Source organism: Sceloporus occidentalis, unplaced genomic scaffold (assembly GCF_023333645.1).
Source record: "Sceloporus occidentalis isolate IW3139 unplaced genomic scaffold, rSceOcc1.0.p SCAF_5, whole genome shotgun sequence".
Classification (NCBI taxonomy): Eukaryota; Metazoa; Chordata; class Lepidosauria; order Squamata; family Phrynosomatidae; genus Sceloporus; species Sceloporus occidentalis.
Genome location: NW_028316985.1, coordinates 71,411,060 through 71,423,491, shown reverse-complemented (window position 1 = coordinate 71,423,491; position 12,432 = coordinate 71,411,060). Strand labels below are relative to the sequence as shown.

Below are 12,432 nucleotides of genomic sequence, written 5' to 3'. Positions count from 1 at the left end.
GGAAACTTTGCAAGGCTCATGGATTTCAAAACAAGTGTATGTAACCACAGAAATGTATCCTTGTTTTCACATAGGCTAGTTAACACGCTCATAAGAGTTGTTAAGGAAAAGAGCCATAGCATAATATAGTTACTTGAGCCAGGAAAAAGCAAAAAAACAAGTTGAGGCAAGGTAGGAGTGAACAACCTCTCTGCATGCCACATCTGTTTCCTGAGTTAAGTTCCCTGAAGGTCTTGGATCAAGGTCCCACATGGCCGTGAAGCCAAGAATGGCTTCATGAAGTGACTCGGTTCAGGGAGAGGTTGGGAATGAGAGGACACAGAAGAGGAAGAAGTCAGTGACGTCTTGTAGCAGGAAGAACCCTAGTATTTGCTGGCACTTGAGATTTTTTTATATGAACAATGGTCACCAGTGCCTGGACAGCAGCTAGAAGAATGTGACACACAGAATTAAGAGTATCAGCAACCATGCTTTGCTAACAGTAGGAAAGAAAGAAAGAAAGAAAGAAAGAAAGAAAGAAAGAAAGAAAGGTATAATACCAACATTAAATTAATGATCGTTGAAATTCTGACCCAGTTTTGTTTTGTTTTGGGAATGGGACTACCTTGCTTTAATTAACACTTCCATATAAATGTTACAGAAACACGTAAAACAGGGATGGACCACTATAACAACACTCAGGTGTACTTACCCAAGAGTACACTGCAATGAATCTGGTGGAAATCAGAAACACCACTGAGTCACTGTGTTTAGGGCTCCTGCCACACTGCAGAAATAAAGCAATGTGACATCACTTTAACTTGCATGGGTCAGTGCTATGGAATCTTGGGATTTGTAGCTTGGTGGAGCATCAGAACTCTGAGACAAAGTTCTCACAAAATTACAGATCCCAGAATTCCATAACATTGAGCTATTGCTATTAAAGTGATGTCAAACTGCCTTATTTCTGCATTATAGACACACCCTAGGACTGAAGTGCAATAGCTGCAAATGCTGCCCAACCAGAACTTAGAAATAATTATCTACTTTTTGGAGTAAAACTCCAGAATTCCTCAGCCAGTTTGACCACTTGCCATGTGGTAACTTTAGGCCAAAAAGTAACTTCCCATCCTTTGCACTAAATCCTGCCACAAAGAGCAGAAGCATCTGTGTGATTTTGTTCTTATTTATTTTTTCATGTATATGCATTCTCTCCCCCAAAACAGGTACTTGAGGATACTCACAAGGTTAAAAAAATAGGCACACATAAAAACAGATTAGGTTATAATATTAAAACACAATTAAAGAAATCATAATGCTGACTATGGCGTGTTACAGACCGCCGAAAAGCGGCGGCCTGCACCCACCCCTTTCCCTGCCGGATCAGGGCCTCAGTGGCCAGAGCGGCAGCCGCTGAGGCCCCAATCCGCCACTTTCCAGGCTGCGGGAAAGCGGCAAAAGGCCCCTTCCCCGCAGCCTGGAAAGGGGTGTCCTTGGGGCTTCAAGCTCCAAGGACACCCCACGGTGGCGGGGAGGAGGAGAAAGGGGCCACTTGGCCCCTTTCTCCTCTGTGTCGCTGGGCGCAGTCGTCTGAAGGCTGCGCCCAGCGATGCAAACGGCAAAAGGAGCTCCATTTCGGAGCTCCTTTTGCGGCCGGGGAAGGGGCGTACTATGCGCCCTGGTGCGGTGTGATGATGTCACATCCGCGCCGCCCCGTATAGAGGCGGCGCAGTCGTGACGTCATAATGGTGGCGGCTGTGTGGAACGGCCGCCGCCATTTTTGTGCGCGCTCCACGCATCCTAGGATTGGGGGCATCCAGAAAGGGCACCCCTTTCTAACCCTAGCACGCATGGAGCGCGCACTTTAAGGCCCGTTTGTAACGGGCCACAGTATTCCATTTAAAATTGATAAAAAGTACATAAGCCACCCATTAAATCCTGCTTTTTCTGCAGCTGATCAGTTGCCAAAAGCCAGACTTCTCAAACTTCATTTCTCTTTCCTTTGCTTCAGGGACAAGCTTTTGACTGCTCAGGTGCTTCTGGCTTAGATGAGCTGTTGCTTCATCTTTTCAGCCCAGATTTATTTCCTGTAATATTTGAGCAACTCCTGAAACAACATGTGTTTAAGTGTTGTAATCCTAAGAGAATGTATTCAAAAGTTCCAAATTATAACAAAAAAAAATCTAGGGTTTTCCTGTTTTCCACCTCATCCACTGTGAATGATGTTAACTGTATAGATCTCTTGTCAAAGTATGTAGAGCATGGCTGCAACCAGAGATAACTCAGTCTTACATGCTGTCATCTCGTGCTCCTCTCCTGATGTAGCAGAGAGAGAAGTTGGAATCAATCAGTTCTATTTTTAACAATTCATAAACAATTCTCATTAGTCTTAATAAGACCACTTCATACTGTAGTTTATGAAGGTAAGTTGTCTCAATGAACCAAATGTAAGATTGAGCATGGTTTAGCATTTACATGTAGCTCTGAATTGTAGTTGTTTGAAAATGGTGTTGCAAGCTTCCAACCATTTTCTTGCAGTTGTGGAGAAGGGGGAAGCACATAAGCCTGAGCCCAAAGATAAATCAGAAGTTATTGCTAAGTCTAGTACATGTTTCTGTCCATGATGGTGAAGTAAGTTCTAACAGTTGCATTCTTTACTAGATATCTTCATTCTTTTTACTAGCACCTATCAAATACTGAATTAAATGTGCAAGATTGGCTACTACCCTAAACAAATCCTAGCTTACAGCCTATAAAAATCAATTAAATGCATGCTTTCGTTTATATTTATTAATGTTTTATTATTGATTAAGATTTGTTAAGTGACATAGTGTGATCCATTGATTCAAGGTACATCAGTTCCTTCCCAATATCACAGCAGCTATAATTCAAAGGGTTTCATTGTTCTGGGTTTGAAAATAGCCAAAATCCAAGTTTTAATCTCAGCTAGAGTGGACCCGCTGAATCAGCAAAAACCTAGCAAGTTCCATTGATTCAGTATGTCTACTCTAGTAGCAATCCATTTAATTTAAGCATATTCACTAACAGTATCAATGATCAGCCCCAAAAGAAGACTCAAAGGCATGTCCAGATGATCTACTGGTCTCTTTCTATATCACATCCTTTTTCCTTCACCAAAACAAAATACCCACAGTTGAGTCTTTTGAGACTAGTTACACCAAAGTGTGAGCTCACTACCTGAATACATTTGGTTAGAAGTGTGTTAGTGACTGGCAGACCAACGTCATGCAACATGGTATTGTTATTATGATGACTTCACAGCAGAATTACAAGCAGATATATCAGTATTCACAATGAAAGTCTATGTAACCTATGCCAGAACACAAAATAAATAATTTCACATTCTTTCATCTTAGGCCTGTAGTAACAAAAGGTAGGGTAAGTAATTGCAAACTCTTTGTTTTGTTTCTGTTTTTCTCTCTGTTCTTCAAGCACTTTTGTGCAATGGGAAGTTTCACAAGCACTTGCAAGAGGTTTTTGTTCCCTTGGTCATCCGCTACATTGATCTCATGGAATCATCCATTGCCCAGTCCCTTCACAGAGGTCTTGAACAAGAGTCATGGCAGCCAGTCAAGTAAGTGTTTCCACAAGGCCGAAGCCCACCGTTCCAATAAGATCTTGAGCCCCAATTTGGTTTGTAGTACTCCTTGATGTTCCTTTTTTTTAATTCTTCTTTTGTATTATTGTACTCCTGCATTGTTTATTTTTTCACAGGACCATCACCAACAGTCTTCCCAATGTAGCTCTTCCAAAAGTTCCAAGTTTGCCTCTTAATCTTCCACAGATCCCTAGTTTTTCTACACCAACCTGGATGGCTTCTTTATATGATTCCACGTGTGTATTCTTGATTGATCTTTAAACGTTGAGTGTGTGTGTGTGTTTCAGCTCTGCACGGCCTTGCTGGTGTCATGTACAGCTGTATTTGGACTGCATGGTGTTTGTGATCATTGGTTGGAAATTAGAGCTTTTTGGTTGAGAGCCAAGCATGGAATGTCATCGGGTTGTGCTTTTTGGTGTGTAAAATCTCAGTAGGATGTTGCTTAAAATTAACTAGGCAAGGATTTGTTGTGGTACACTTAGCAGTCATCACCCTTAATTACATAATTGCACTTATTTAGTTAATAAGCAGTGTGGAAACACTTTACATTATTGTACTTGAGTATGGGTTTTTAAAATGTCAATAGCTCTTTGTGTTTTGGCATGCTATTACTAATCCCCTGCATGTGCCAAAGAATTTTGAAAATAGCAAATAGCAGCAATTGGCTGCATTATTTTATGAGACTTTTATGAGACACTTCACATCATGCTTCCAACATTAATAGAATTGAGTTTCCAGTTATTACCCTGTGCCTGTCTCTGGTTCCTTCTCTATTTAAAAAAAATAGTACAGAACAGGATTTTGTAAATGAACAACTTCACAATTATGCATGATACATTATAGCATAGGAGAATTACTGAGGAGATTTTAAAGCATTCAGCATGCAGAGGATTGTTCACAAGGACATAAGAAGAAAGGTGTTTCAGGTCCTCTTATGACCTGTCCTTTAAACTAGTAGTACATGAGAGTTTGTAATTAATATATAAGCAAAGTATAATTTCTGGTTCCACTACTCTCTGCATGCTTTGCTTTGATATTTCTTCCATTGCCGATATTCAGAGGAGAGTACTTTTGGGTATGTAGCCCAAATGACATAACTCAGACGTAATGAGTGGGGAACTTATCAACAGATAACAAGGTAACCCCAGGGTTTGTACAAGTGAAAAAAAATCTTGGCTATCCAGGAAACAGTCATGCCTGATTAAATAAAACATTATTACGAGGAGTATTCTGTATTGTAACAATGTATTGCAAAGTCCAGTAACATCCAAACATAACACCCAGAACAGTGATGCTTTTATTGGGCCAACCTAAATACATAAAATACATCTTGCAAGCTTTCGAAGCTTCACTGGTGTCATCATCAGGCAAAGGTGTTAAAAATGATGCAAGGGGGGATTAAAATGACAATGGCCCGTTACAGACCGCCAAAAAGCGACGGTCTGCCGGCGCTGCTGGTTGCTCCGCGAGGGAGCCGCAGCAGCCAAACCGCGCGACTCCCACGCGGAGCAAATAAGAAGCCCCAAAATGGCGCTTCCCACGGCACGGTTATGACGCCGCGAGGCACCAATCACGCACTTGTGACATCATAAGTGCTGTGCGACATGCGGACGCTATGCGTCTGACATAATAATGGTGGCGCCTGTGTGTATAGGCGCCGCCATTATTATGCCCCCGTCACGTGATAGGGGTGAAGCCGGTGTGGACGCTAGGTCCCCGGCCAACCCCATCACGTGATGGGGGCGCCTCAAGAGCCCGTGTGTAATGGGCCCAAGTTAGTCATAGGCCTGCATTTTGTCAAGATGTAGTTGGTGTTTTGAGTTGTTTTTTCTGATTGTGTTGTAGGTCCCACTTGTGCTTATTCTATAGGAGAAACTTGATAAGATACCAGTTGTGAGACTAGCAATAGTAGTCGTTTAAGTCTGTCTGATTCAATAGAAGGGAAGCCTGACAGATGGACAAAGGAAGGGAATTTTAGAGATGAGCACACCATGGCCAAGAGGACATTCTTCCTTGTTGCTACTCATCTTGTAAACATGGATAGTGAGAACATGGAAGTGTCATGAGCTGGGCCTTAATAGGTGAGCTAAATAGGTGATCAGGTTTAAATGGTTTGAGACAGTGTTCTTGGTATCTGGAAGGTGAGGTTTTCCAATTGAGAGGCTTGAAAATCAAAAGAATAATGTCGTATAATCTATCCCTTTTTGTTAGTGAGGTTCTCAGTTCAAGGAGCAGCTGGTGCACAGTGAAGGGGCCAGAGGTAGGAACATCATGGATTTCCCCTGCAGGTGCAGGCCAAAGCTCTCTATCCCCTAAACTAGACTTCCGACCTTCAGTGAGACAGAAGTACTCACTAGTACTAAATAAATATTCAGCTAAAAGTCCAATCATTTTCACTAGGTGGAATAGAATGGGTAGAGTTAGTTTGTTTGGTCTTTTTTTAAACCTCCAACATGAAAATGTTCTGGAAATTAGGAGATATGCAGAGGGAAATAGCAAAAGATATACAAGAGATATACAGTATACAAGAGATATACAATAGCAAGAGATATAACAAATTAAAGTGCAATCATTATGAGTGTATGAGGCTGCTTTATATGGTATCAGAATATTAATCCACATAGTCCAGCTCTGTTTTCTCTAGTGGGCAGAAGTCCTCCCTAAATTTATTGCTTATTTATTTGATGCAGAGATGACGGAGGTGGACCATTCTGCATATGTTGCATGTGCTTTTCTACTAATCTCTGTCTCCTGTAATAAAACTGATTCTCAGCACTTTGAGGTTAACTTAGCTGCAGCTTAATTACAGTCTTACTAGAAGTTGCTGGAGGTGAAGAAATAACTTCTAAAAATCAGGAAATCACAGCATGTGCAGAACTTTCAGGCCTTGCTTTCCTTTGGTCATAGAAGTTGAAGTATGAATCTTGTATAGAGATATAGGACCCAAACAGACAGGCCAAAATAAAGCTGCTTCGGGTCACTTTGGAGGTATGCTGTTTAAATGATGCATGCGTCCTAAGAGGCCGGAAGCTGCAACAAAGCCATGCTCCAGTCCTAATACTGAACATTTCATGAGGACTTCTAAGTACACATTGTGCTTGTGAAAGTTTTAATATTTAAATATGATTCAGTGAAAAGGAATGGAAAAAGTAATTTGCTTTCTGTAGGACTGTGCCTTACACCTGATTTTCTACACTGCACGCTTAGGTGATAGACATATTTTCACATTTTCTTTTCAGCATCTTATATACGTGATCCTATATCTTCTAACATATCTCCATAAATTTTGCTTTTAAGGTAGTGTAATAGAGGGTCAAATAGGATAGGAAAACTTCTCTTAACGGGTTCTTCCATATCTCCCCCCTTGGCCTGTTGGATTAAATTGTATTTTTTTTCCTAATTGTTAAATAGCATTTTACATTTTTTTAAATATTTCATTTATTATTTTCTCATTTTTTCATGATAGTTAAATTGTTTTCTGCTTCAGTTGGTATAGGTGGTTGTTATGTTAATGCAATGCATTCCATGTTTTAATAGTTTTTGAAAAACAACGGCATGTAACTCCAAGTAGATAAAATTAATAATAATGAGCTGCCTGGCAATGTTGAGCTCCCACACTTTAAAAACAGTTCCAGAGTCCCTAGGGAGTGGCATTGAAAAGTTGGGGGACAAAACCTTTGTGTCAAACAAGTTGCCCTGCACCTCACAGTTTGCTTGCTTCAGATGCAGTGAAGTCCTATCGAATGCTGAAGCACACTTGAGTCATCTTCTTACCTGGGAGCAAGGAGAGAAAGATGCCCTATTTTTTGCCTCAGAAATCAGAATTTCTTGGGATAACTCTGTGCATAAAACACACACACCATGTCTAGCATGTAACTGTAGTATGGCACTTCTACTGGCATTTCCATTTACAACAAAAGGTTTTTTCTTTTCCGTGTGTGTGGTTAGAAACAGTAAATGTGTGTTCTTATCTATCATGACAGAGTCTCAGCCACATAATTACTTTGTTTTCACTTGTTTTTGCTGTTCCTCCTCTTTAATGGTACATTTGGGGCATTGTGCATTAAGGTTGAGGAGGTATTGAGAGAGCAAAATGCTGTGTATAGCATTCAGTGTTCTCTTTGATTGGTCCCTTGAGAGGCTAACACAGAGGACACATTGGCTAGACATGAAAAGCACTCCTGAATTGTGCTTGGAGTTGTCTAAGGAAAACACCCAGGAAGCAGGAGGGAGTTAGAACAATGTGCTGGGGGAAAAGGCTAAGAGCATATAATTAGCCAGGGATAGGTGTTCTCCCTGAAAGATACTCATTTATTTTCCTTCACTGTTCACTTCCCCAGTTCTTAACAAATCTATGTATATTGGTGTTAGGGCTCCTTTTGAATGATCAGGAATGTGAGCAACTATGTTAAGTCAAGGGTGCAGTCTAACATTCCTGTGGAGTTTGAGTCAGATGGTGAATAAGTAATTGAGAATACAGATGAAACCAATGCATCAAGCAGAGAGGTACAAGCAGCACTCTTATTCACAGAAACAGAATGCGATAAAATTTAATGTTCTTAGTAATGCATACTTCCTAGTTCTTGTTTTATAAAATGGAATGCTTGGGTACAGGAGCTGGGGGAATGATTCTTTGGACAGGGCCCAATTGAACTAAGCTGTCTAAGCTCCAGGGCCACAGGATATGTTACAGTATCTTATATTCTACGTTCTTGCTCAGCATGTGAAAATAGTTTATTTTCAGTTTTATTTTCGTTGCATTTCTAAGCACTCCACTTAGTGATCTCATCATATCCCATTTCTGTACTGGGTTTCAGTATTTTTTGCCTTCTCACACAGAAATGTTGGCGTGCAATTTTAGTACAGTTTTAGCTTAACGTCCACATTTTTACTCAGTGCTCACACTGATTGAAGTGTATTTGTCCATTTTTTTCTAAACATTTGCATTTGTAGTCAAGTAGAGTTTTAGGGCGCCTTTTGAATTATCAGGAATGTGAGCAGTCATGTAAGTCAAAGGTGCAATATTGGTCACATAAAAAAAATTTAAACGAGGGGAGAGAAGGAGTCAGATACTTACAGTGATTGACATTTACAGGTGGATAACAGGCCACAGACTGGGTGAATTCATTTAAACAAACTTGGTTACTATGGATTTCTCTTAGATGGAGATTTTGGACCACAGGAAGCTTTGGCAGCAATGTTCTCTTTGGATGATGATGAGCAACCACTCTGTCATAGCTCCCTGGGACCTCAAAAAATGATTAGAGCAAGGAAGGCAAACCATAGAGAGTTTAGGGACCACACCTATTCCATGCTGCACCACCAATCAATCCCTGGACTCACAAGTCTCTCACAAACTCATTTACAAAAGTGGGACTAAGTCATTATTTGTTTCCCCAAAAATGATATTTGGTGTGTAAGCAAGGTATGTGGGCCCTGCAAATAATATACAAATTGGGACCTGCACCATCTCATGGCCAGAAAAATGCCCCCCCCCCAAAATGGGGGGTACTTGGACAAGCTCTGGTTTGTTCCAGGGGCTTCACTAATTTTCACTCCTAGATTAGAGAGTAGTTCCTCAGATTTCTCACCAGCATCCTGTGTTCAACTGTACCATAATTTGTCCTGTTGAAGCATGGAAAAAATATTTGGCAAACGTGCCACCTCAGTTTCATTGGGGGGGGGGGGGGGGATAGGAGGGTAATATTGGTGATGTGTGTTTACAGTTGACCCTGCAGAGATCTCCAGAAAGTGTAAGTTGGAGACAGGGTTAAAAAACTAGTTAAGAAGTAGGTTCCCCAAATTGGTTGGTTCATTGATGGGAATGGTAGTTTCAGTTTGGGGGTTTAGGGGTTACGCTGTTTTGGGGGATGTTCTAAGAATTGGACAATCACAAATCAGTCTGGATATCTCAGCCTAACAAGCTACCTCAACAAAGGGCCCTATTCTCTCCAGTTCCTCAGCTATTGGAATTAATATTACAGTATTTCCAGGTGCAAACACTTTATCTGGTGACACTTTGATCCTAGAAATATTGACTGTGCCTTTATTTGAGTGAAGGCTGACAACAGACAAGTCCATTTGGTAAAGACAGGAAGAGAATAAAAACAACAAAACTCTTTAATGGTGATTGCTATATGCTTAAATGTCCAGAACATTTTTAAGGGGTGAGCAAATGGTAGTGAAGGATATTACACCTGCATCAGCTCAAATTATTTATGGTTTCCACAAACAATTGTAGTACTGTTGATGGTGGGTTGTCATTGTTGCTTTAAGAATGCTTAACCCTCAGGGCATTTTCTTCATACAGCTAAAGGTATCCAGTGACAAATTTCTGTTTAGATGCACAGTTAGAAATTTGTTGTTCCTTAGTGTTGCCACAGCTTTCCTTGCTGTGTGTTGATTAGTTCATTCTCTCCAAAAAATGTGTTTTTTCTTGTAAATGATATTGTGTGATTCCAGTTGAAAGAATAAATAAGGATGCTGTGATATTTGTAGCATATGAATATGAGTGATATTGATTACTAGGTTTCTTTGAAACTCCAGGAAGTGGCAGCTGTGGCAGCTGTTGGTGTGATTGGTAAAAACCATATTGGTTTAAAACAATATTGGTGGAAAACATATTTGTTAACAGAGAGAGGTGAACAAAGTGTGGCTATACATAGGATTATTTGACAATACGTAAGAGTATTTTTACATTATTTATGCTAGAAGTCTTGCTAAGCAACAGTAGAAATGCCTGAATCCAATTGCCAGTCCCAACTAAAGTACACCCAATGAATCATTATGGGTTGACCTACCATTCAGCAGTTGATTGTAATTTGTAGCCCCTATTGTACTTGGGATTAGAAACTGGATTTGGGCCAAAATCCCTAGCTTCAAAGAGTGAAAAGTGGTTCATTTAATTTTTTCAGACCGAGCTCCATCCACTCCATTACACATATTTTAGAGAAGCACTAGCAAAGGGAGGGGAATTGTTTGGCTTCTTATTCCTTTCATTTTTTCTTCTGTACAACTTGGTTGACTTAGAGTGCATCTACATTGTAGAAATAATGGAGTTTGATACCACAATAAGGGCTGAAGCACCATCCTATGAATCCTGGGATTTGAGGTTTTACAAGGCTTTTAACCTTCTCTGCCAAAGATTGCTGGTGCCTCACAAAACTACAGATTCTAGGATTCTGTAGGATGGAGACATGGCAGTTAAAGTGGAATCAAGCTGCTTTATTTGTACAGTGTAGATGCACCTTTCTTGCATACTATGGGCCTTGACAGACTGGCAGGAAAGGCCGCCTAGGGGCAGAGTCGGGGTGTGGCGTCCACATGGCACATGCCCCAACTCCCCCCTCAGATCTTCTGACGATGCCAGCCACAGATGCAGGTGAAATGTCAGGAATAAACTCTTTTAGAACATGGCCACATGGCCTGAAAAAAACACAAAAAACTATGGATGCCGGCCACCTGTATTGTCTCTTTCCACTTTGCTAAACAAAGCACACACAGAGAGCAAACGTGAAAGGACAGAACAACACACAAGCACACACAAGAAACCTATCCAGTATTTATTATTTTTAAAAGAGAAGCAGTCATTATAATTTGGGTAAAACCTCAGTTTACAAACAAAAATACTTAATGAAAACGTGCAAAAAGGCTCACCTGGCAAGAAGTGAAAAAATGAGTCTTTTTGTTTGTGACAATGAGTGAGGATTCACATCCTTCCTATAAAGTCACTGCCTCTGTTCCAGCAGGTAAAGTCGATATAAGATATGACTACCGAAGAGCAAATACAGGTGCAGGGGTAAGCAAGATGAGGGCCTGGGAACACGGTTCCACCAGACTGTTTTTCTGAGCCTTGATCCACCCATACCATTCCAAGAAGCAGAAGATTGACCCCTGGATGTAATGAAATTGCCCACTCCAAGCAAGATGGTAGTGATTCCAGAATGCTTTTGTGTTTTTGTTTTAAAAGCCACTAGATGTTAGGGGGGCTTTGTTTTCTTTAGTATGCTATTCAGATATTGCTAGCAAAGTTTTTTTGCATTGTTGTTTCTGCAGTAATGGGTCAGCAACATCAGAAGATCTCTTCTGGAAGCTTGACGCACTACAGATGTTTGTTTTCGATCTCCATTGGCCAGAACCAGAATTTGCCCATCACTTAGAACAGAGGCTTAAACTCATGGCCAGTGATATGATAGAAGCCTGCATCAAAAGGTACATGTGCATTTTATGAAGTTCTCTTACACATCATAATATATTTGGAAGCATTACTAAGTTTTGGGGGACCCTGGAAAAGATACTCTCACTGGGCCCCCTTTATGCTTGCTTCCCTCTGGGGTCAACCTGTATAAGAGTATAGAGGACACAAAGGGTCTATTATATTATTATTATTATTATTATTATTATTATTATTATTATTATATCCCACTTTTCTCCCAATATAGGAACTCAAGGTGGCAAACAACTAAAAAAATACAATTTAAAAACAGTACAGCATTAAAAATATACAAATATAAAATTTAAAAAACAAACAATTTTAAGAATTAAAACAATTATGAATAAAAATATAACATGTTAAAATACAAACCTTAACATTTAAATTGTACATCATTTAAAACCTAACCCTCAGCTTGAAAATGCCTGACAGCACAAGAATGTCTTTATCTGCTGCCCAAAAGATAGCAGGGATGGGGCCATCCTGGCCTCTCCAGGGAGGGAGTTCCAAATCTTGAGAGCAGCCACTGAGAAGGCCCTCTCTCTTATTCCCCCCAAATGAGCCTGAGAGGGTGGTGAGACAGAGAGAAGGGCTTCTCCCGATGATCTCAACACCCTAGTGG

At 40.5% G+C, this 12,432-nt stretch overlaps 1 protein-coding gene across 13 annotated transcripts in view; it reads left to right on the top strand.

Annotated features, from left to right (window-relative positions):
- The window catches only part of CADPS2 (calcium dependent secretion activator 2), a 396,201-nt gene that overhangs the window by 316,586 nt on the left and 67,183 nt on the right, over positions 1 to 12,432 (top strand). For 8 of the 13 annotated variants that reach the window (XM_089524383.1, XM_089524376.1, XM_089524374.1 and 5 more), the window contains 3 exons: positions 3,433 to 3,574; positions 3,715 to 3,834; positions 11,654 to 11,809. In XM_089524383.1, coding sequence (XP_089380509.1) covers positions 3,433 to 3,574; positions 3,715 to 3,834; positions 11,654 to 11,809 — 418 coding nt within the window. The remainder of the gene's footprint in view (positions 1 to 3,432; positions 3,575 to 3,714; positions 3,835 to 11,653; positions 11,810 to 12,432) is intronic. The other 5 variants (XM_089524382.1, XM_089524381.1, XM_089524380.1 and 2 more) reach the window with 1 other exon arrangement.